At 48.2% G+C, this 26035-nt stretch overlaps 1 protein-coding gene across 1 annotated transcript in view; it reads left to right on the top strand.

The window, feature by feature from the left end:
- Positions 1–26035, top strand: part of LOC131285484 (ecdysone-induced protein 75B, isoforms C/D) — a 111134-nt gene that overhangs the window by 80270 nt on the left and 4829 nt on the right. The window contains exons 3-4 of the mRNA XM_058314342.1: positions 4332–4476; positions 23490–23725. Coding sequence (XP_058170325.1) covers positions 4332–4476; positions 23490–23725 — 381 coding nt within the window. The remainder of the gene's footprint in view (positions 1–4331; positions 4477–23489; positions 23726–26035) is intronic.

The following is a 26035-nucleotide window of genomic DNA, read 5'->3' as shown; positions in this document are numbered from 1 at the left end:
CCCGGGTTCACGGTGTTTTCGGTGCGAGAAGACGAATGAAAAATCTTCCCTCCCGCCGGGGGAGGGGGGAAGCGCGTCTTCATCATAATTGGAGGAGGTTTCCTTCGCTTCGTCGGATTCCTCTCACTTTCTTTTCCCCGGCCGAACGTCACGATGGAAAAGATCCACACTCAATCCACTCGCCCAGAGAAGAAATCTCAACGCCCGGCGTGTGTGTAGGAAAGGGTTTCCCATTGCCCGAAAAGTGTGTGAAGCTGCTAAAAGAGAAGAAAAAACGACTAAATAAGCCAGCTAGAAAAATCAAATAGCGCCCACCGCACGCACGCACGGCACTACCTTCGGCTGAAAAAGCAATATACCAGACCAACAAACAGACGTCAAAAAGCGGCGCCAAAAACCCCGGACACCCGTGTGTGTGTGCGCGAGTGAGAAGAAAGATGGGCGATCGCGATGGCGTGTTGTGCATTTGTCCCAAGTGCACGCTAAAACGGCGGTTTTAGCTCGCGTCGACAAACACCGCTTCGAACTCATGATGTTCGCAGCCTCGAAATGTGCACCACCACCCCCTCCCACCCGCAATGACGCTCTCGGTGGAGCTGAAACGACCAACCGAGCTGTGCTACTCTGCTGCTACTGCTCGGGTTCAGGTCTCCTTTTCCCTTTTTCGCGCTCCGCTCGCCCGACTAGCGTCATCCACGATACCCGGGGTGGATGACCAAAAATTGGGTCACGAAACCGACACCCAGCTCTCCCACCCCCGGGTCGCGCAAACGCTACCTCCGAACAGCGACAGCACACCCTCTCCGACCACCGCACACACTCACACACAGGTGGCCACCGCCCGGTCCCGTGCCCTCGGAACTGTGTGTGCCGTACGTCACGTACCGAAAAACCCGCCCAGCAGGCACATTTTCGTTCATCCGTTCACGTGCCCGTGTTCATTTTAGCCGCGGCCCGGATTCGTACAAAGCCATTCGTCACCGCACGCAACACAGCAAGCGCGCCGTATTTGAAAAAGGCGATGGAAAGGGAAGGCACGCGTTGTTGCGTACCGGTGGAGTGTAAGTGAACTAGTTCACCCTCACTCTCTTTCTCTCTCTCTCGCTTCGTAGCGAAAGAGGATGGTAAAGCGCCGGTAGAGGGAGTCTGCGTTGGAAATGACCAACGACAATGACAGGTCGTTGAACTTGTGTGCCCGCGTCCGCGCTCCGCTCCGTCCGGTTTTTGCTTCGTTCGCTTCGGTTTTTTCCCTTCCAACGAAAATAACGGGGACTGGTGTATCCCGTGCGCGCGCATACACTCTTTCGTAGCATAGTTGGCTTTGGGTGTGAGAGGGAACAAGCACGATCGGCTCGACTCTTCACTCGTTCGCCTTTTACCCTCGCCCCCCCATAACGGAGGGCCTTTTGTCTACCGCCCGAACGATCTCATCTGGCTCGGGCTGGCGGTGTTCACTGGCCCCCGCCGCGGTGTTCATTCTCGTGAACCTCTCTCCTGTTCGTGGTGTCGAGTGGGCCCCACCGCGAGAGTTCGTGCCGTCGGCGGATCCCGTTCGTGCCATTCGCAAACTGGACGCCACTGCGCAAGCATCGTCGAGCGAAGCGTTCTCGAAAACACGGTCGGAAAATTCGCCTCACGCCGGAGCGTTTTGTGATTTTGTTAGTGCTTTTATGGTCGGAGCTGGTTCCGTGCTTGTTCTCGCGCTGCTCCACCTGTTCCGTGTTTGTTTCGAAACCCGCAAACTTTGGGTTGCCATTTCGGTGCATCTACCTTTAACCGTAGTGTCGGGCGTCAGGTTTTTTTTCCGTTTGAAGTGCAATTTTTCGTAAAACCGGAAAATACAGAACTCTCCCGCGCGCGGGAAACAACAACTCGGTCGTATTGCGGAAACATAGTAGCAAAGTAAAAATAATTCGTTCGTGCAATCGCTTCGAAGTGAAACAAATAAGCGTCACGAAGTTGCAGAGAGTCAACTTTCGTGATATTTCCCTTCCAAAGGATACCAAATATCAGGGTTTTCCCTTTGGGGGTTTTGTGATCTAGTGTGCTGGCCTACCTGCTTCCCGAGTGCCCAGCTGTGTGGTGCGGAAGGAAGATAAGTCCAACACCGGAAGACGTGTCGAAATGATAAGAGAAAAACAGTGCAATCGAAAGTTTTAAAACCACGTGTACGCAAAAATATTCATCCACAAAGGGATAGCGTTGTGCATTGCTTTTTCATTGTGCTTGTGTTGCTCCGAAAGGATCAACCAGGGTGTTTTCACTAAGGTGCACAGCGCGGGAAAACGATGGAAAATTGCAACTGAAAGCCTACGGCACACCAGGCGCCTCCATTTCCGTCATCCTCGAAGTGCGTGTTCTACCAGCGGGAACTGTGTCTAGTTGGGTGCGTGTGGGTTTGTGTGTGTGTAGTGTGAGTGTTTGTGGCGGCAAGTGTTGAGGAAATAAGAACGTTTCCTTTACGTAAGGCTGCACGTGGAAAGGCGGTACGGGGTCGAGTTAGGGAAAACCATGGGATGCAGTGTCGTACAGCAACCGCCCGCCAATACCCAAGGACAGCAAGCTGCTACCCAGCAGCAGCAGCAGCAAATGATGGCACCTTCAACCGGAAATACGGTCGTGATCGTTCGGCAGCAGCCGGCCCCACCACCACCCCCGCCATCGGCACCGTCTTCCGAGCAACAACACGTTCCTCTGGAAACACTCAACGCTAATGTTGGTGCTCCGGTAGGGAGTGGGGGTCAAAGTCTCAAGCGGAGCCACAGTGCGCTGGTGAAGATTCTCGAGTCCGCCCCGCTGAGTAAACCGGCCAGCAAACCGCCATCCTCCACCGCTGCCACACCGCCAGCCGTCGCCGTTCCGGTGGTCGCGGTAACGCCCAAGATCGACTTCTGCCCGTGGAAGAAGACGACGATCGCCAAAGAGTGGCTGAATGCACAAGCATCGACGACGGCGACGAAAGTTCCCACCAACACGAGTGCCACCGCCCAGCAGCAGCAGCAGCAGGATACCCACGCCAGCGTCGTCGTCCTGCCGCAGCAACCGAGCCACGGCGAGGCTCCGACGATAACGATCCGTTTCAGTGATCCTCCGGCCGCCGAAGACGGTGGCCACCAGTACGGGGTGCTTCCGCCGCCGCCGCCGCCGCACGAACACCCGGAAGGCGTTAAGGTAGTCATGTGTGCCATGGAGAGTAAGGACGAGGAAGCGACGCCCCGGCGGGAGGCGGAAGTGGAGGAAGACGAAGCGATCCAGGAGGACGAAGAGATGGAGCTGGACGAGGGCCAGCGGGGGGACGTGGTGGGAGTGATGTGCAAAAAGTCGCGCAGCTCGAGCAGCTCGAGCAGCAGCGGCCACTGTTCCGGCCGCAGCCGGGAATCGTCCCTCTCGTCGGCGGCGTCGCCCGAACCGAACAGCAGCGGGGACGAAAGCAGTAGCAGCAGCAGCAGCAGCAGCGGGTTGTCCTCCGCCGAAGGATCGTCGATGGCATCGTCCTGCAGCTGCTCGTCCGATCATCTCATCAACGATCTCTGCCAGCAGTTCGAGGAAAATCTCTGCGAAGATCACGTACGTTTGTTTGTCGATGGAAAAGAGAACGAAAATGGGGAAAAAGGGGAAAAAAGAGGATAAAATATAATATCGAAGGAAAAACGAAAAACTATAGATCTAAAATAAATCAACAGTGACAAAAGGAAAAACTAACCAACAGAAAGATAAAAAATAAAGAAAAAATAAAAACCACTATGGAAGAAACGTATGAAAATAGAGAAAACTAATTCGTAAATAAAACAGAAGAATGAAGAATATTATTAAGGCACAACATGAAAAAAATAGTACACAAACAACAACTAGAAACACGGGAAAGGAAATGAAAATTGTGTCAAATAGCGCATAACAACACGTTTTATTTTCTTTCTTGATTCATACTAGAAGTTATGAAAATATCATCAACTCTAATTCATACGATACTTTACTTAACACGTTGACTGCTATGGCTATCATTTTTGATAGTCAGCTGTCATAAGTTCTAAAAAGTTTTTGTCACATAAATTGATGATAGAGCAGCATAAAAATTAAAGAAATATTCAATATAAATTTGTTGGAGAGCTAAGTCGTTGAAACCGTTGGTTTGATAAATGTTGCAAACCAATTTTATTAAAAACGATTGTACTAAAAAGTGTACTAAAAATGTTAATATTAGGATTTCTGGCCCTGAAACTAGAACATGATCACAATTTCCTCCTTGAAGACACGAAAATAGTTCGATAAAATAATGATTTTCAACGATTTATTAATTGTTTATGCCTCTTTTCCGTATTTTTTCCTCACAGGGTTTCTTCCGGCGGTCAATTCAGCAGAAGATCCAGTACCGGCCGTGCACGAAAAACCAGCAGTGCAGCATCCTGCGGATAAACCGCAACCGTTGCCAGTACTGTCGGCTGAAGAAGTGCATTGCCGTCGGCATGAGCCGCGATGGTGAGTACCGAATTTTTCCGTTTTTGTCCCAAAAGAAACCCAAATTTGCTGAAGAAACAGATCAAATTTCCGTTATCCATAAGGTCAAAGGGTAATTAATAGTGCATTAGAAGGTTTTCGGCTGGTTGCTTGTCGGAACCCTTTCCCACCTGACCATGGGAGACGGTTTCACCCGAGCTCATCTCTCTCTATCTCTCTTTGGTTGCGACCATTTCCGAAGGATAGACAAACAAACGACCGCCAATGGGGAGTGAAAAAAAAGGTTCAAAAAATTAATAACAAGGCGACGGTGGGGGCCACGCCGAGAGAAGGTCGCGTAATAATTCAACCAAGAGTGGACGGCACAAGAAGAAAAAAACACGAACAGTCGGATTATGTTTGCTCTCCGTCGCGCCATAAGCCGTTTCGTTTGGACCGAAATTTTTCGGTGTGAAGGACACTCGGCCCGTCGGTCAGTGGTCCAGTTTCGTGGCCACCTCTCCTCGCTCTCTTCCTTCCCTTTACTTGCTCGTGTCGAAAATTTCGGAACGCCGTCCTCCATCCATGTTGTACCGTGGGGTGGCGGGTTGTTGTCTTTTTCTTCATTTCGGGCATTTTCATTTTCTCGGAACACGGCCAAGGAGAGATTCGTTTGAAAGGGTGGGGAGTTGGCCGCGCAGAGCTAATCTGAAAAGCAAGCAAACTGTTGCAAAACTCCGATCCGTTCCGAACGGCATAGGGCGTACGCTCCAGTTTCTGGCAAGGGAAAGATTTGGTTTGAGAATTTCTACCAGCACCCTCCCTCCCACTGTGGGAGGGCCAGGAAAATAAGTAGGGAAAATGCAAAGCAAACCAGAGCTACCAGAGTGGTGTGTTTGCTGGCCCCATTTTTAAGGAGCGACTCTACTGCCGGTGCTTATTAGTGTTATTTTCCTCTCGAAGAAGATCAGAGGAGATGGTCGGAATGAAGTTTGTTTGCATGGTGGTTGAAGTCGTCGTCCGTAATCTAATTTTTTTGAAGGTCAGCTGGTGCGCGCGGATTAGTTTCTCAAGGCAAGGTGGTAATAAAGAGCAGGTTTTGGGGCCTCTGGGCCATGGTTTCATTTCCCTGAAGCCGTTTGAAGGCCTCCCGATGCCCCAAACACGACGAGTTTGGGAAATAAGAAACAGGAATAGGCAAAGAATTCGGAAAAAGTAATCCTTCAAAATGATTATTTTATTTATAATTTGCATTACTTTGTATTTAAAACGAATTGCACGTAATACCTCCCAGAGAAGGGCGAAAACTTCAAAATACTTTTGACAGGTTCCACCATTTTGTGACCAAATTAAATCGCATCAAATTTGTTGCAATTTTGTGCAGTAGAATACCTCCTTGATGCGTAACACCCAGCCGAATCCATCGCCATCGCTGGAAGAGAAGGGTCCCTCGAGGGAATGGCTGACGCTGACAAAAGGGGGTAAGAAGGTAGAGATGGGGACGGCTCATGGCCACACCGAAGAGCTAGAGGCTGCATGGGCACGATCTGGTGGTGGTGATGGTGACGTGCAATGGGGAGCAAGCAAAAACCGAACCTTCGCACACAATTTCCGCTCCACTCCCCACAACACCCACCACCAACATGTTTTCACATGCGCAACAATCGACAAGAAGCGACGATTTTATACACGCGACAGAGTGAGAAAGACGAACATATTACGTCTTCATCGCACACTCTTTCGATGGTGATCGTGTTCGGTACAGCGAAAGCGAAAACGGGCGCCATTGCATCCCGCTCGGACTCGTGCGCTCCGAGAGCTACACGCTCGCTCGCACCCTCTTACTCACACGGCGATGGTCCGCAAACCGCCATTACCGCGATAGCGCAGCAGCAGCAGCAGCAGCAAACTCTCGAGGCCGACGGTGCGCGAGTTCAACGACCGTCTAACTGGGTCATAATCATTTTGAACTTTATTTAGGTCAGAAAAATAAACTCGCAACCTCGAGCGGCGTCAAAGAGCGAGCTACGGGCTGCAATCCGCTCGCGCTCTCTTTCGCTTTCCCTCTCTTTCTCTTCATCATCTCGTTCACGCCCTCGGCCGGGGGTTTGGGGAGCATGTTCATCCCGAACAATCCGTGGAGCAGCGGCTTCGTGGAATCGCGAAAGAAGAGCGAGTTCATCTCATCCACTAGGTTCATTTTGCTGAACATGTGCTCCTTTTCGCTCGTTCGTTCTGAACACTGCTTGTTGCTGTCTCGCTCCCACAATTTCAAGGCAAATATTTTGCCCACCCTACTCGGCCCCCTCGGCATTCTGCTTCTTTTTGATCGGAGCTGACTCTTGTTCAAGCTCGCCGTGTGCATGAATAGAGTCAAATGGATTGCAAACGAACGCTCACTCCATTACCATGGCGTTCGGGCTGAGTAGGCTGTTTTTAACTCCTTCAGCCTACTACGGCTACACCATACCAAAGTCTCCAAGTATGTAGCTCTTTCTTCTTTCCTCCTGCGACCGCCATAAGTGTTGCGCCCTCGCTCTGTGAACGACCTCCGTTCCAAATCGGAGTACATTCACCCCTAGTCGCGGACGACACACAAACATCCCCACAAACGGCCCGTCTACCCTTTAAAACCCTTCTGCATAACCCGCGCTCCCTCTTTTTCGATCCACAAACTGCTCATGCTTTTAGTGGGTCGAGGAGAACGGGCAAGAGTGAGAGAGCGGCTAGAGATAGAGATAGACCTACTGGAGCAACCAGGCACACTGGGGTGGGGAATTTGAAATTTTGAAGTTTCACTTTCTCTCCGACGCACCGCGCGTACCGCGCAGCTCATTATCACCTCCCTCATCCGCAAAATACACATCCTTCACTATCGCTCCATCACTCCGGAATGGATTTGGAAGATTGATGATTGGGTTTTATGGGGTGTAGGATGTTTCTATTATTATTATTTTTATTATTCGACTCTCCGTTTTGGCTGGCGATGATGCGTCGCGTTTTGGAGGACGACCGGACTTTATCTAGGCTAAGTGTGTGTTTTTTTTTTTGTGTGGGGATTTGACAGTTATCACTTTACCGCAATCTTTACACTTGTCAACAGTCCTTTCTGTGTGGCTTATTTCAACTTACCAGTTCGTATGTTACGATTAATTGTTTTCAATACTTGTGTGTATAATTGAAGTATCATTAATCGCCTTTTAGAAAAATCTGGTTATGATATACTTTCGTAGTTGATTTGTATTTTGTTATCTTTTTGTGGGCTTTCTTTTCCTGCAACTCTTAGTAGTTATGCAACTACTTGTGCAAAACAAATTGCACTGATGGAAAACGGGTCGTCCGATTCGTACAGTGTGTGACTATGAACGACAGTTTTTGGACCGTTTCGTGTACGTGCCAAGCGCATGCACGCACGCACGTACATCACGTCCCAGAATTCCGAACATCCCAAACCACGCACCTCCGTTGTGGCCAACAGCGACGGTTACGGGAGGCGAAAAACTTTCATTTTCTATTTTTGATTGAATGTACCCCGGCACCTTCGTTCAATGTGTGTGTTCGTGTGAGTCCGGGAATCAACTCCACTTAACGGGAGTCACGGCAGAGGATCGGTGATCGTGTGTCTACCTCTATTCCCGGACGCAGACCAGCAGCACCATGCAGCAATGTGCTGCACGGGCAAACGTTGCGGGCCAGCCGAATGGGGATTTAGAGACGTGACACAATAGTAACATCTCTTTTCCCTCTCCACCCCCGCTGTAGGAGAGAGGAGTACAAATTATGTGTCGGAATGTTATTTTGCGGAGAAAATTTTATGCGGGACGTTGTGCAACCGATGAAACCGTGTTCCGGGATTTGTACGTAAATGCAACTCAAACATTTAATTTCGAACAATACTAACCCGAATCAAAAGACATCTTGAAGTGGATGGAAATGTGCGTTCGACGGGTCGAAAATTCGTCATCAAGTTAGCTTAGCATTCAGCTAGAGTTGAGCAATTTGGACGAAGAACTTCAAGGTTCCGCTCGCATAGCCCGCCTGCTTCGATTGAGCAAATGAACACCCTCCGAACTGTGGGGAGCCAGAATTCATCTCGCTGTCGCCAGAGTGAGCGAGCAAGCGACAGTGCAGTCTGTCACTGTCACGCTCTCGCACACCTCGCACTAGCTTCGTGTGGCCCGGTCTCGTCATCGCAGCGCCGTCTGGGGTCGTTGACTTTTATTTCGGTCATGCACGGTCGTTCACTTGTTTTACAATTCATGCGAACCCCCCGAATCCCCCACCGCGACCCCCCTTGCAGCGTACCCTTCTCCTTTGTGTGCACTTTTTTCTCTCGCTCTCGTGCTCTTTGTTCGCACCTTTTATTTTTCTCCCTTTCCTTCTCACTCTCTCTGTTTTTCTATGTCTTTCTTTTTCTCTCTCGTAACAACGGCACAAAGCAAAATGGCTGCAAGTGACAGCAACAGCGCGGCAGACGACGAACTCCCCCTCACTCTTTCTCACTCGTCTTTACTTCATGTACCCTACGCATATTGGGCCCATTTTTTTTTTTGCTCACTTATTTTTGCCTCCTCTCGAAGGGAAGCAAATGACGAAGACGACAGCGCCGATGGGCGATGGAAATTAGGTTGCATGGTCGTTGTCCTCGGTCATACACCCGCCATCGAACACACCTCCTCCCCCCCACGCCTTTCATTACACCTCGCTCCGTAGTGTGGAGCATATATTTGTACCGTTGTTTGTTTTTTTTCTTGATCATTTTATGCATCTTCTTCTTGTGTGTTGCGTACAATACTAACTTAGTCACTCTCGGCCGCACGATCTCACCCTCCCCCTCCCCATGATGCCCCACCGTTTGTGACGGTACAATCTGGAGCACAATTCTTCTCGCGCGCCCGCCGTCCTCCCGTGTGTTTGTGCTGATGGGGTGTTTTGGGTGGCCCTTTTTTTACCAAGATAAATGCACGGGATGGAAATGGGTTGCGGTGTTGCGGGTCGGGAGGAATAGTAGTCCAATGCTTGAGCAATCGCAATCGTCGCCTGCAAACAACACAAACGTCGAAAGGGTGGGCAGTCTCGCGGGCGGGGGAGGGAGGTACGTGGGGTGTATGTGCGCTGCATAAGCTAATGTGCCCACGGATCGGACCGCCAGAGTTTCGTTTTCGGGGCCAAGCAAAATGAACCAAGCACGAGCGTAAGAGAGAGGGAGAGAGAGAGAGAATTAAAAGTGGGAAGTTGCACGGAGGTATAGTGAGTATTGAGTCAGCTGCTGGTGTTGCTTGGGAGAAATAAGGAAATTTTTGCTATACATCGCCGTCAGGGCGGTTGCCCGATCTGCTGAGGCGACTCATTTTGACCTATTTTATCTGCAGCTGCCGACTGCCGTGTCACTTCAAGACGGGAGCGCGGACCGCCACCCACCAAAGGGTAGAGAGTGTTGTGAATGTGTGTGTGTGTGTGTGTGTGTTTTTTTGCTTTTGCTGGAAGATAAATTGCTTCATGGTTTGGTAGACCTGCCTCAGTTCGGGGAAGGTGGAATTTATCTATTTTCAATTATTCAATACCGGTTCGAACTGTTGTAGAACTGATCAATTATATAAATATCAACCACAGTAGGATTGACAATTTTATTTTCAACATCACCACCCGCTTGGTAAGCTTCGGTGCAATGAGGATAAACCGTCGTACGAAAACATTTATGGTAATTAATTCACTCGCGACGGACTCGCGCCACACGCCACGGCTCAGGAGAAAGGCAAGAAATTATGTAAAGCTTCATCAGCTTTCCCCCACCCTCCTCGGCAGTGTGACATCCGTCAATCAACGCATCGCCAGCATCGCGGGGACAGGCAGGAAGACACTTCGGGACTGCCCTTCCCACCAACCGCCTCTCGGTTTCCTCCCCACCAAATGGCAAAAAAATCGGTCACCGGTTTGTGGTCGCTTGATGGGCAGCATTTCACTTTCCTTTTCGCGCGACTTCCTTCACAGGCACGCACACACACACTACCAATCCGGTTTCGTTCGTGCGTGCGTGCAAAAAAAGCACAAACGCCGCCTGTATGTGATCGCGGAAATTCAGGTTTATGGGGATCTTTCTCGCAGCAGGAAGTGAAACCCCAGATTGGGCTGGTTGGATTGGCGGATGGCTTTGCTCGATCACACTCGATCTATCTCTCACTCCCTCTTTCTTGACGATAATATAATGCTTTCTTGTTGTGCTCGTTGGGTGCGTGAAGAAGGGGAAAAACTTTCACTTACACTTCGCATGGGGTCATGAACCGACTTCCTGTGGTTTGTTGCCTGATCGGTCGGATATAAGTTTTTTGAACTATATTTCTGTTAGCAAAAGGAATTTATAAATATATCATTACAGTTTTTGTTATCTAAACCAGAGCAACAGGATATCAAACGAACGAAAAATGTATTATTTTTGTGCTTTTTTCGTTAAAACTCCAGTAGAAGAGTTCATACTTTTAGGTTTAACAAATATAAAACTTTCCTTACCATTTTTTCTCAAGAGTTTAGATTTTTTCTGTACATTGTCTGTTTCATTGCAGTTTTTTTATCGCATTGCTTAACGTTCGGCACGGCTTTCTCCCGTTGTTCCGTTCGAACATGCTTCGAGAGACCAATAAATTCCCACTCTGTGTGTTTCGGTGTGCGCATCTTCGGCTTTGGGAACAATTGGGGAAAATGTGGGTTACGCATGGGAGTTTTACCCTGACGTGCACACTGTTTTTTTTTCTTTTCCCTTCCCAGTGCACTATTATTCCCACTATCCGCCCCGGTTTGTGGCACCATTTGATGATGCGAGCACACGGTGTGTTTTTCGAAGCCCAAATTGGGTGGAAACTTTTTTTCCGAAACTATAATAGCCCAACCTCCCCAACCGATAGTGAAAGGTGGTTGGTGGATGAAAATGAAAGTTTTTCGGGGCGCCCCGTTTGTTTAAGCGATTGTGAAGTCAATGAACTTTCCTAGCTTAGCGTGTTGGTGATAACTTGATACTCATGTAAGAGGTAAAACAAACAAAAATCAGTTCGTATGAGTAGCTTACAAATTGATGACTGATGGAGTTAGGGGTTAAACGAAAGGATGGCCAAACTTTGCCCAAACATGTGACTCAATTAGCTTTCTACAAATACAAATGGTACGCAAACATGACACATTTTCCGTGTGGAGGAAGGGTTGGCCACACACAAGCACAAGTAGTGTTTTTTGTTCGTGTCAGTGACCGGCTAGGAATGAATAAATCATTCCAACATTCGATGGATAGCTGAGTACCAGCTCATTAGTGTCGAGAAGTCAGCCCGAGTGTAAATATATGCATGTTTTACGCGACCATAAATGCTTCCGCTCATTAGCCAAGCGCTGCTCCACACCACATACTACTGATTATTACATAATTGTAATCCTTCCCCATCGGTGTTACGCGCTGATTACAGCTTGCTGCCTGGTCGATCAACAAACAAATGGTCCTTGTGCTTGATTTTCCGCGACACCGATTACGATTGGAAGTCGTCGACCTCCGAGGAGTTTTTGTGCCTCTTGGAAATTTGTTATGGAAAACAATCCCCAACCGAGGAAAATTCTCCGGAGGATCATGAAACGCCAACGAAGTCGTTGAACATTAACCCCCCTCCTCCCACTTAAAGCAATGCTAAACCACCGTTCTTCGGAACAGTTGATGTCCCTTACGACGCCGAGTGTCAGTGACCTGTAACGGTTTGTTCTCGTTCGGGTTCGTCAGCATAAAAAACAAAAGGAAAAACAAGCAACACAATAACAGCAGCATAAGCTCCCAACGAGCGCGAACAACCGTGTGAAGAAAAATGAGGGCGGATGAATTGTGTGATGAATGCATTTTAAGTTGCCATCGCCTTTTCCATCGTTCGGTTGAAGACAACTCAATCAGAAAATGAGAATGAAGAGAACTCAATAAGAATTTAAGAAAAAGTAAATTTCTTTATTCAAGTAATTTTATTTACGATATTAATCCAAATAATTTAGAATAATAATTTTCTTTTTAGATAAATCAAGGCATATCTCAGATGTAAATATCTCAAATTGGGGCTCTCTACACCTTCAACGGCACACCTTCGCTTTAACAACCGATATTCGAGCTTTTGTCACTGGGGAGGGCTTTTGCGCTGTGCTTTGAGCGCTCGAGCTTTCGTAATGGGGGGATTTCGCCCAGGCACTCACAGTGAGAGAATGAGCAACTCATTGCTCCCCAGATGAGATAGGGAGAATAAAAAAACAACGGTAGTAGACAGAGAGCGCAGCATCCTCGCTCGCGTTAGAATCGCGTGGGCGAAAAGGGGAACGAACGATTGGTGCGCTCCTTTTCTCTCTTTTCCCGTACTTGCCTCAGCAATATATCAATTTGTTTCACTTTTGGGCATTGATTTTTTGTTTCTGCTTCCTCGGCTAGCGAGCTACCGAGTGTCGGACCGAGAACAACTGATGGGAAAATTCGGCCGGAGCGCAAGAAACGGCGAATCGAGGGTGAATCAAGGTTATCACAAGTCAAGGACACCGACCCGACGCACAGGCCGGTGCGATGTATCCCATTTATCGCCCTCCTCTCACCCTCCACAGTGAACCACACCCAATTAGTCTCCATTTTCCCTGGGTGTTCCTTGGGACGCTTCGATCGGTTATATGTTCGTTAGAATCGGGGTTCCCGGGGGAATGGATGGAAAGGCAATGACTGAGTGGAGTCATTTTCCGTGTACTAGGAATTTTCCCAGAAACGATTTATTTACTTTGTCGGCCCACGCGCTTTTGCAAAACGATTTGTGCTAAAAAGGTACAACTGGTTCCAAAGGAGGAAAGGCGGCAAAGAGGTCAAATTTTCACTTCAATATATTATGGAAAAACAATTTCGTTCAAGTACATCTCAAACGAAATAGTGTGTGGCATTGGTTGTAAGCAAGAAATCACTCACATATTTTTCTAGAAATAAATGTATTTATAATATCCTTGCTGGGCTGCGCATTATCGTGCAGTGCAAGGTCAGAGGGGGTTATTTCGTCGTTGCTCGAATTTCCGTCTTGCCTATAACCGTACGTGTCGTGTGTGCCTGTGTGTGGTGTGGTTGCTGTTTGCTGCTGTGTTCAAAATTGGAACCGAGGCCATTTTAAATCGAACTTCCGTTTCCTGAAGGTTGTGCACGGCGATGGGGACACAAAATAGAACGCGAACGGCAGCGGGAGGGCTATTGCATGTAACTGGAAATAGTTCCTACCGAATATCAGCCCCGTCGCCCAATTATAAACCACCGACAAATGGAGGAGGTGTACTCCACAAACCCTCGGATATCTCCCCTCTCGGTTCTTCGTTGTAGTCCTTTTCGGTTGACCTTGGTTGGGGCTTTTATTTGGCTCGAAGGATGCAGTCTTGGAGGGACGGTAGGGGGTGGCCAAAGGGACCGAAAGGCCTCTTCCCTCCTAAGGGCAATTTTCTTATCTAATTTACGTGTCCGGGTGCACATCCAACCGATGTAAGAAGCTTACTAGGGTTCTCTTTCTATTTGCATGTTTATTTGTTGGGTGCTGAATTAAGAAAACAAGGAAGGAGCGAAAGAGACAGGGAGCTAGGATAGAAGGGTCCTCTGCTTTTCTCCTTGCTCCAGAATCAATTAGTCCAGGGTGGTTCTGTTGTTTTTTTTTTTTGCATTTCGTTTATAAAGATTCTTCGTGAAGAAAGAAAGACGAATGAACTTTTGTGGCACAATGTCGGGGAAGCTTATGAAGAGGTAAAGAGGATGGTGCCAATGTGCGCCGGGAGGGTCATGGACGTGTGTGTAAAAATAAACTACCCCTACCCGGTTCTCCACACAAAACCCCCATCCTTCCCGCTGATGGGCGGGGGACATTATCCTCGGGAAGAGGAGCGTGGCGGCGATGGTGGTTGTGGTCTTCTCACGCCGGGTGTCGTTGACGCGCGCTCGGTTCTGTTGTTTCCGTTTTTGGCGCTGCTGCTGATTCTGCGCGCATCGCCGGTAGTTCACCCACTCCTTCATACACACACACAGAGGCGCGCGCGTGCTCACACCTGCCACCAACTGCCCCACACAGCACCATCCCAGTAAGCGGTCGACATTCAATTCGGATAAGTTCAAGGCCAACATCCGAGGCGAGCAGGAGCGCAATAGCTTTGAGTTCCCCTGTCCCTTGCTCGTTCTTTTTAATTGAGTTCTATGAGAGGGGCCTTTGTTGGAAGCGCTTTTCAACACCGCGTGGGCGGCTGGGATGATCCAGCAGAAAAGTTCCCGGTTGGTTGTCCGAACCTAATCAAATCAATCAATCCCACGCGCGTTGGGTGGCACTTTCCCACTCCCATGGAGGGAGGAACCCATCCGGTCGATGCTCGTGCCAAGGCCCGATAACCCCGATAATATCGAGCGCCCTCAGGGAGGTAACCTTCCGCCGGGCACACGTGCAGGTAAATAGTAACCTTTCGCGATTAACGGAAGCAACAGTGTTCCGAGATTTTCCTTCCCGTGTGGGGGGGAAGGGAGCAATAGAAAAAAAACATAAAGCAAACAACCAGAAGTGAGTGACTCGGCAACAGTCAAACCAAACCCCATGCGCGCTTTATCGAGCGCGCGCGTGTTGGGGCTCGGTTGTGACATTGATAAAAACATTTGCGCTTCCCGGTTGAACGGCAACGTGCGGTGCGGTTTGTGGCCTCAATGCCGTGAGTGGCCGGCCGGAAAAATAAACGGGGAGCCCTCGATATCTCGTGTGTGTATGTTTGAGCGAGCGAGCGATACCTGCTGTCAAATGCACACACCGGTTACGAGAGCGGGGGGGCATCGAGATGGGGAGCCCATCCGATGAGTGCTGCCTGGCCTCAAGGGTGGCCGCGCGTTCAACGACGACGACGCGGGGTCCACGCGAACGGTGAAGCGGAGGCCATCGCCAGTGAGCGATGAGACGTTGAACCGGGCTGTTGCGAGAAGCAGCATCTCTCTGTGCCGAGAAGCCGTGAAGAGGCGGTTTTGCGATCGAGCGAGTGAGCGCGCGTGTGTGCATGTGTGTGTGTCGTGCGCATCTCGCGTTTTGGCCGCAGCAGCATCAGCAGCAACAACCAGAGCCAGCAACAGCAGCGGACCGACGTTGATACACCACCGTCGCAGTAGGCTGACTTTTCGTGAACACCCGGCGGAAAACCCAATTTCACAAGTTAAAAAATAGAAAAAAACGAGTCCTTACTAAAGGCTTACATCCCTTATGGAAAGCTGGCTGAAAAGGTAGAAAAAATTGTGTGTGTGAATTTAACCCCGAAGCTCATAAAGTGAGTGAAAGAGGATGCCTTTTGGAGGCCCCTGAAGTGAATCTTTGTGCCGCTTAATTGGTGAATAATGAAATACGGTGAATACGACTGAATAATTGATTGCTATAACCCGCACAAGAAGCACACAAGCACTAGCAAAAATACAGGTGGAAATTTATAATTTAACTTTACTTTAAAGAAATCAGGAAAACATAGAAGTTGATCCTCCGATGGGATAAATGATAAGAACAAATATGCAAACAGAAGCGGAAGGCACAAGGAGCATGTAAAAAGTGAATTTTTAAAATACTTTAGCTTTTTTCCTCCCACAAAAAAACAACATGATGCAAGTCATCACGAAGATAACTCTGGAAAAGTAAAAAAAAAAAAACAATATAAATGCGCATCAAACCGACGTCCGGCATATCGGCCTTTCTGTACGTCGCCTCGTCGGTGGCCTTTGAATGGGTGGCAAGGCGAAGGTCATACCATCCTCACGAGCGGTCCTTTTCCTCGCGCGTCATCCGGTGGTTGTGTGTGTGTGTGTGTGCCTCCATGTTCCGGCCAAGGACCGACATTCCAACATTCCGATACTAAGCCGAGCCAAGTGTAATAGTGGAGCAAACAAGGGAAAAAGAGAGAGAGAGACATACTAACCGAGAGGGCTTATGTACTTCAAACCATCATTGGGAAAAGCTCGATCGGAAAATTCAATAACGACACGAAATGGTACATGGTACGATGTAAGTCCTTACAACAGAGTGTATCCTTGGGGTCCTATAGCACTCTCCCTCTCTCTCGCTCTCTCTGCCATCCCATCATTGCACTCCGACCGTGTAAGCTTGTAGTGGTAATCATTTCGTCGGTATAGTATATGGAGAAGGATATATGGTACCATAAAAAAAGGAGATAAAAACCCCATCATCAGCCAAAGCCACCAGAGTACAAGTTCGAGGTCATCCGGTGGAATTGTCGGTGCGCAACGGCCCCTTCTCCTCCCACCACCTACCCCCCTCGAAAAGGAGCATCCATCCATGTGTGTTTGTGTGTCTCGGCGGTGCTCTTGATATGCCGTTTTCGGTCTAACACGCACCATAACGCCGACGACGGACGACGTACATTGGGTGTAGTGCGCTCCCGTGCCGATATGATATATTGGCTATTGGCTTTTTCCGGTGCCGGGCAGAGGGGGAGGGATAATATTCTACGGTGCGGTGTGTGCGCTCGGCCAAGGTTGCGCAAATATGCAAGGCGGCTCTTCTAGAGGTCACCCGGAGGAGCCGACGGTTCAATGTCGACATGGACAATCGAAAGAAGGTGGAGGCAGTTGTAAAATTTAGTTTTAAATTTAGCGTTTGACCCATCGGAAAGCAGAACGGAGCCTTACGCCGACCAGCTTGGGCGCTGTGCCCAGAACTCTGTGCCACAATCGGAGGCACTGACGCATAGGAGGTGGTGATAAGCGTCACATTTCCAAACTAGTTCTTACGCAAAATAATGGGAAAATAATTTTTGCATGCGTTAGGGAGAGGGTTTTCCATACTCTGCAACTTTGTAGCCGGACCACTTTTATCAAGTTGCGGGTGCCTGTGTGCTTTTGTGCGCGTGTGTGTGAGTGTTCGGTGGTTTTTGTGTCCTTCATGCTGACCATCTGTGCGTGGGAGTCGAGCACCATCGAACTGGAGAGCAAAAAAAAGTGTGCTTTTTTTACATCGTTTTAATTTTTTTCCACCCTCATCCAGTTGTTTGTTGTACAGCCTCTTGCGCATTCCTCCAAAGTAAAGCCAAAGTGATACGGAAAATGGTGATAACGGTTCGCCAAGTGTAATGCAAGTTTACAAATGCATGCGGTGATGCAAAAAACGTAAAAAAACGTAGAAGAAAGTGAAATCATCTTGGTAGAGAATTTTACCATCGTTCCTAATAACAAAACAACAGTAATATAGCAAAACAAAAGAAAAAGAAGAGAAAAGTGAATCATAAACCAAAGCCAAGTGAATGACGTGTGGGGAATATATCAAAACAGAGAAAAAGATAGTATAAAAATCAATGTTAAAATGCACAGTTAAATCATCTTCTACGCAGCAGCAGAAGCAAAAGCAACAGTAGTGAACAAAAATAATTGTTTCCAACGTCGTGTGCTCCCATTTGGGGCGTGTGTGTGTGTGTGCATGTGGTTCTGTGCGCACGTCAACTGACTACCACTTTCGCTGGAGGAAAGAAAATAAGAATAAACCCACTCGGGGAAAAAGGCATAGCGAAAAACCAAATTGTGTTGCAAACAGATAATTCCAACAATGGCCGAAGAGTTACCAATACTGAAGGGCATCCTGAAGGGAGTAGTGTCCTACCACAATGCACGTAGGTGTTAAACCTTTTGGTGTTTGGGAAAAACTATCCGAGGGTGGGGAGATATATCATTAGGGTTTTGATTAATTAATTTAATGCCGATGGGAAGGAAGAGGGGACATCAAATCACTCACTTTTGCGCTGAATCCACTTCGCTCCCGCTCTTTCCGCCGGTTGCAACGGTACGCTTTGGAAGAGCCATCCTTCTCCAATTTCTCCCGGGGGTCACGGAGATGTCAAAATTAATGTGATCTTTGACCTTGATTTTCCTCGGTTGAACCACCGGGCGTCGCCATCGGCCGGAGACACACTACTCACTCGCACGGATCATCGTTCTCTCGCTCGCACCACATAACCATACAAAACGGCAAATGTCGTAAAAGCGTGAACAACTGGAAAGGACCAGTTGCGGATACCAGTATCGGCAAAGGGCTTTGCCAAAGAAAGTGAGAGAAAAGGGCCGGTGAAAGAAGGAGAGAGAAAGTGCACAAACACACTCAATAATGCTCAATACAGCCAAAGGAAATGACCTTTAAATGTGGCTCACCGAAAGCCGTGACTTTGTCATGGGAATAACCTCACCTGCCTTGCCTGTAGGATGTTGTTTTTTTTTTGTTACTTTTGTTTTGTCTACTCTTTCACTGTGTTCAGTTGTTCGGTTTTTTTTTTGGCGAAAGCACCCCCCCGCGTACGCTCCCCTTCACGCAAAAAGTGAGCAAGCGAGAGAAAGCTTTCCCCTGCCTAGCGATGGGTGACAGATTACACGGGGAAGGTTTGACGGAGGGGGGAGAGGCGACCGGTGGGGTGCCTCGTTTGGTGATTTTCTAAAGAGAAAGCCATTTGGATCGCGCATCCCCCCGGCTCTGGCACAACAAGCAAAAACCCAGGCCACTCACGCGCCACTCAGTTGGGGTCAAGGGCACACGTGCCTGGTAGAAGGGGGGAGTGGGGATTAAAGGGGTTTGGGAGCGCAAATGGCGTATCGGGAAAAATGGTGAAATGGCGCACGGAAAACGAGACACCACCCGGGTTGTCTGTTTTGCATGTTGGTTGGAAGCCGATACACCGAATGCGTGACGGTCACCGCCTTTTGGGTGACGCCCGCCAAACATCCCAGAGAGAGCCAACAACGACGAGGGTGGTGGGTTCTCGGGGCGGGGTGCAGAGCAAAAACTGTGGCAAAGGCGAATGAGCAAGAGAAAAGCGAAAAGGTCACCGGAGGTTAGTGGAGCAACACAGCAGGGCGGCCGGTTTTCTCCATTTCGCTTTCGATCGATTGTCATGTAAAAACGGAAAGAGGAAAAAAGGCTGCTGGCAAAAGTAATAAAAAAGCGAAACTCCGACGACGACGACAACCACGGGTGGATAAATATCGAAAAACAAATGTGGGAAAATGGGGGAAAACGAGTGGTGAAAAATGTAGATTGCGGTCGGGGGATATGAGCGAAACGTTGAAATGAAAATTGAACCTCATTAACCCGGATCGGCACCCCGGACCGTTTGTTCAACTCTCACCTTCACTTTCTGTTCAACACCCGGAGTTGTTTGTTTTTATTTTATTAATTTCTTAATGAAAAAGAATTAGAAATTATTCCATCCAAACTGTATCATGTTGTTTAAACTTTGTTTTTAATTTTATATCAATTTACAAAAAAAAATTTAAAAAAACATAGAAAACAATCATCCTGGTAAAAAAGGCTCCCCTGCAGGCAGATGACACCAAATGATGTCGTTTTATTTGTACTCAATCAGATCTAATCCCCGCCCGAAGTCAAAAGAGAGTGTCAAGTGAGTTTCGCTTTGCTTCGGGGTGGGATGGAGAAGGGGAGATCAAGAGAGTGTGCTTGGTGAGTGCGTGAACCAACCACCAACCAAAGTAGAAAAAGAAGAAGAAAGTGTGGAGGGAAAGTAACACACTTTTCCTTTTTATTTTCCTTTCCGTCCCGGTGCCCCGCCGATCCGAGGGAAGCCAATCTTTCTTTTCTCCCAACACACGCGCGCGCGCACGATCGAAGTGAGCGATCGCTTGGAAGAAAGGAAGCTAGAGAAGAAAAAAAAGCGGCGCGTCGACTGCTGAAGAAAGCGTGTATCGATCTCGCACCCGTCGAAGCTTTCGTCGTGGGCTGATCTGTTCATTTATTTGCACCCCTTTCTTCTTGTTGTCGTGTGCCGGTTTAAATTTTTCTTTCTCGCCCGGTGAAAAACGGCGATCGGTGGATACCACCGCCATTGTTTTACTAAATCACCCCTCCTACCTTGGAGTTGGTGTGTGTGTTTGCCGGTTCATTTCACTTTTCTTCCACCGCTCGACTCTTTCACTCCGGGGGTGTTCTCTCCTCCTGGGCGATCGTTGCGGGCTCACAGATGGAGCGTTTTTCTTTCGATTTGTGTCTTCTTTGATCCACGTTGTCTGGGCACGTGGGCACCGGGGAGAACGGCACACGATTTTCACCTACTTTTCCCCCCCTTCCTAGCCAGCCCCAAACCGTTTTCATTCCACCTACCAGTCAGCTGGTTAACAATCGGAATCAAACAATCGAACAGCTTTTGGGGAGGAAAGTGAAGCAGCATGATTGTATGTTTGTGTTTTTTCTTTTGTTTTAATCTTCGTTTTCCTTCTTCCAAACCACTAACGAGGCGGGCAAAACGAGGTGCTCCTATCGTTTCGATCTTTCTTTTTTCGCTTGGTGCATTGTTTTCTTGGGCTAGTTGTTTTCCTTTTAATTTCCTTTTAAAAGAAAGTGAAACATGGCTGTGTCTGTGCCAGAGTGGTTTGTAACATTTTCAATCTTTTAAAAAGTTTTCGGAAAGCATGCTAACTGTGAAACAAATAACACAATAAGCAACCAAGCAATTCCAATATAAAATAAAAAAATATAAAAATGTATAAAGCAAGCTATAGCTTATTAGCAGTGAAAATTAAAATCAAGTAACTGCTGTAAAAATGTAATAAAAAGGTTAAAATTTATCAAAAATATGAAAAAAATAAGAAATGAAATAAAAAATAAAAATAATACTAATAAAGAATCTAAGAAAACAAATAAAAAGAAATGAGAGAAAAAGCAACTAAAAATAATACCTACTAAACATATATAAAATGTAAGAAAGCTGGTTCAAATGTATACCAAACTCTGAAAAAAATACAAAGAAAAAGAAAAACTACAGAAACAATTGACAATGCAACATGAAATGTGTCACTTTAACGAGCATACTCAAATTAAGCTAACGATCAGACTGGAGCGAAACCAGCGAGCGCCTTAAAAGCACCCCCCAAAAGAAAGTATTTATATTCGTGTGAATTGGAGAAAGGATGATCGGGGTCATTCAACTGCGGTTGCTTTTGCTGCACAGCACCATTGTCACCGGTCTGCAGCCGGCCGTCCGGCGAAATGTAGGACACCGTCTCTTCAGCCGGGCAGCCTCCGGGTACTTGGCTCGGAGATCATATGATCGAGCCCCCCCATCGTGGAAAGCGAGCACATCATCCCCCGTCCCGAGAGCGGGGATGCCGTCCTGCTCACTCGTGGACGCGCGCTCGGATCGCGCTTTCCATTCGTGTTTCACAGCCGTCCGCGCGCCGGATTTGGTATTTGGTACTATCTGGAACCCGGCGTCCCCGGCTTGGAACTATCGTGCCCCTTATTTCCCTTGGCGTTGGTTTACCTTTTTTTTTTGTTTTGCTTTTTTCATCCGCCCTTAGTAGGTTACCCACGATGGAAAGTGAGAGTGCGCCGGTCGCTCCCGCTTTCGGGCACGCGGCGCACGGTTTTTCGGGCAAACAACCTCCGCGCCACTCTAAAGTAGGTTAGCCGGAAAGTGAGAGTGCCATACCAGACAGTTCCGGGGTGGGAATGAGAGAGGGAGGAGGGGGGCCCAATCGAAAAGAGGGTCAAACCCGCAGACAGCGTCTCCACTTTCGGAGCGAAGCTGGTGCTTTTGTTTTTCTTTTTTTTTTATACCGAAAAGTGAAAAGTGAAAGAAGAACCATTTTTAAGCGACGCGGAATGGTAGCAAAACGTGAAAGAAAGTGGCTCAAAACGGTAGAAAAGGTAAAAAGGGCAAATTTAGTAAGGGCACGCCAAGAACGAAGCCCCCGAAACATCGGTTAAGTGTAAAAAATGCACGTTTGACCACCAGTGTCGGTCACAGAAGGGGATATTGGTAGATTTATGTTTTATTCGAACCTTTTTTGAGGTCACACACTCAATTCCGCGATCATGTGTGTGCGTGTGCGTTTGTGTGACGTCACTCTGCTCTGCTCTCCCCTTCCCTTGAGCGGGCCAGAGTGAATGAACGAGAAATCGAGGTGACACGTTTAATAACCGCGCTGCTTAACGAGCACGCGAGAAGTCTGGCGCACGCTGCGGACAGGTTTTCGCTTCCATCGCGAGTTTATCACTCACACACCGAGACACCCGCCGCTAGCAGCAGGCTCCGTATTCCGCACCGTCCTTCTACTGTGGCCCGCCACGATCGTATGACACCGTGACGATGCGGAAGTTCGAAACACCGCTCGCGCGCGCTCGGAAACCGTTTTCGAAAAGGTGACGGTTTGTTTTTTTTTATTTATTCGCGCCCGCCGTCTGTCTCTCAGGGCCATCGATCACGTTGTCCCTCGTACGGAATAAATTTGTACGCTTGCTTGTGTGTATGAGTGCGGCCATTATTAACCACCGGTAAATCAAGCAGACAATTGTGCCTCCATCCAGCCTGAGAGTGGAGGGGTTTACGAACTATTCGCGTTGGCCTCCGTTGGCGAAATAAAACCGCAGAATCCTTCACACATTCCGCCGTACGAAGGATGGCAGACACCTTCGGTTCAGGTGGATCGAAATATGCAACGCCGCTCGGCGGAGGTCAGCTTTTGCCACCGAAAATGGTTGCGAGTGTGTGGGATGTGTTAAGCCGTCGAAACCAATTGATTAAACGGGCCACCACCAGGGTCTCGAACCGTATCGATGGTCAAGTGATTGGTAATCGCTCCGGTTCCGGTTGACATTGGAGACCGGGGTGACGGTTGGGAAGGGAAGGTCACGGTCGTTCGGGTGCATTTTTGGTCGCGAATAATGTTTAGACACCTTCTTCATCAGTTCCTTTGTCCGTGTCTGCAACGCGGATGTCTTGCATCGGAAGTGGAGCCCGCGTCCTCGATGCAAGCCAAGGGCTTTTTCGGAGCGCCACGGTGTTCTTTGTTGGGCAGGAAGTATCGACTTTCAATGTTCCGCACGACCATCTAACCTTCAGCGCTGGTGGAACTACCTAAAGTTCACCACCGATCGATTACGGAAATTTGATCCAGTTCTACTTCGCTAACCCCTTTTATTATAATTATTTGAAACCCAAATACATTTCTCCACCAACTCTTGAACTGTTTTTTAATCTAAATTCCCTTTTCTCTGTTTTTCCTCCTCCTCGAACAGCCGTCAGGTTCGGGCGCGTGCCGAAGCGGGAGAAGGCCCGCATCCTGGCCGCGATGCAGCAGAGCACCCAGAACCGGGGGAACCAGCGGGCCCTGGCCAGCGAGCTCGACGACCAGCCGCGGCTACTGGCCAGCGTACTTCAGGCGCACATCGAAACGTGCGAGTTCACGCGCGAAAAGGTCACGGCGATGCGTCAGCGAGCACGCGACTGCCCGAGCTACTCGATGCCGACTCTGGTAAGTCCTAGGAAGCTGCTAAGAATGACTAAGAAACACTATAAGGAAGTGGTAACTTGATACGCAAAGGGAACGAGCACTAGAGTATTTTAGTCTAACAAAGAGGGAACTTGTCAATCGTTGATGATACAACTGGATTTTTTTATTCCACTCGGTCAATATTCTTTTTCTACGTTTTCTTTCTCTTAAATCCCAATATGTTTTAAACTCTTCTCTTCAATTCCGATCGTTTATTATGTTTTTTTTCTCACTTTAGAATTCCTTTTATTCTAGTTCGTTGTTTGTTATTCCAAGAATTTATTCTTATGTTTTTTTTTCTTTAAATTTTGCTTTTAGTTCCTGTTTGATAGTTACTTTATTTTTTTGTTACTTCCATATTTTTGAAAAAAAAATTTCTGAGTGTCATTTCTTGATTGTTTAAAAATGTTACATCGTAAAATCCTATTAGCTAGCAAATTTGCTACTGTTTGTCCTTTCTTGTACAATATGGTTCGTTAATCGATCCCATATCTTAGGTGTGTATTTTTTGGGAATACTTTTCGCCACCATTTTGGACACACACTCGACCACATTTCGCACCGTCCGAAAGAGAAGCTTAGCGAGCGAAAGGGACAGACCTCTCCCTCCCGGTGTTGTAGGTAGAACCTTGTACAAAAAAACACTCGGCGCGTTCCCGAGAAAACCTTTATCAAGGTCAACGGCATTCGAACGGTCACTCATGTCCCCCCGAAACCACCCTTCCCGGGAACTCAGCAGTGTCTTTTGGGGGTGGCATCCAGGGAATAGGGCGCGAGGGGTGTGAGTTCTCACTGTGCGAGGCAATTTGTCACTTGGAAACCCCTCTTCGCTCCCCCCCAGTTACTCGTTGTCCCAGTGTAAAGGGGTGATTTTAAGGGGGGTTGGTGCTGGTGGAGGAGCGTGCGAGCGTCAATCCCGATAAGAAACCTCCCGATTCACTTCCCCCCCAGAATGGAGGAGGTGTAGGGGGGCAGGAGGCAGCAACACGGAATGTAAACAGCGAACGGGCGAATCGCAGACTGCGCGATAACCTTGAAAATGTGTTTCGCTAATTTAATCGCCCGCTCGTGTGCGCAATATCAGTATGTGTGTGTGTGTGTGTGTATGTGTGTGTATTTGTTTGCTTGCCTGCCTGCGAGATACAGGGGGAGCAATTGAGCAAACCCTCGCTCCCCAACGCATCCCGGGGATGATCAAGACCGTTTTACTCATCGGTTTTTCCTCCCCGCAATTCTATACCTAACCTCACTTAAGTTCAAACCCGTCGAGCAAGCGAATTAGAGGTGGTATACCTTCCTTTTTTTTGCAAGTAACACTCACACACGCTCCCACATCCCCATCCGGGGTGGAAGAGGAAGATTCCTTATCAATCTTTTAGCGAAACATTCCAACATTTCCCAGAAATGCCGTTGTTCCCCCTATCGGGCTTTGTTACCGCCATGCGCTTTTTTTTTTGCTCGCGATTACGTGAGTCGCCGTTTGGTTGATGACCGATGACCGATAAGAAGGTTGAGCGGCACAAACACACTTCGCATTTCATTAACCCCCCCGACGAGTAGAGTCGTGTCTTTCTTTTTCGACCTACCGTTACCGCCGTTACAAAAAGGCAAGGTTCGAAACGACGGTTGTTTTGTAACGCACACACGGGGTGAAATGCGGAAAAAGACTTCGATTTTTGCGCATTCATACGATGGGGTGTGTGTGTGTGTATCTATGTGATGCAACAGGGTGTGATGTCGGCAACCGAGCAGCATATAGAACACGTCCCGAAAGCGTCACCGACCATGCGCCTCCATCGTTCCGTCGTTGCCATGTGGCCCGTCGCCATTTGTTGTGAGACGCCATGTGTCTCGAAACATGGCGGAGAAGCCGTCGGTGGTGCTGGTGGTGGTGGTGGTAAGCAACCAAGTACTACTGCTACTGCTGCTGACGTCGTCCACCGTCGGGTTGCCCTTGAAATCGAGTTTGCGGCATCCGAGCACGCCATGGAACCGTTAACAATAACAACAACAACAACAACAACAGTAACATCCGCTGTACTAAGCTGACCGTTACAATGTATAGCGTGGTCGGTTGCTGTTAGCTTTGAGGAAGTGTGTGCTCGTGTGGAACTGGAAACGAAAAACAACTCAAGCAAATTAACATCGATAAAGTTGTCGCGCTCATCAGCCATCGACTGTACAACCATCTTCTACGCCTGTGTTAATGACCGATAAATGATAATACTTTTACCTTTTTTACCTGGCCGATAGAAAAAAAAAGAAACGCGTCGATTAATTAGCTAATTACCCA

The sequence above is a fragment of the Anopheles ziemanni genome, chromosome 3 (assembly GCF_943734765.1).
Source record: "Anopheles ziemanni chromosome 3, idAnoZiCoDA_A2_x.2, whole genome shotgun sequence".
Lineage (NCBI taxonomy): Eukaryota > Metazoa > Arthropoda > Insecta > Diptera > Culicidae > Anopheles > Anopheles ziemanni.
This window is presented reverse-complemented; position numbering and strand designations above follow the sequence as displayed.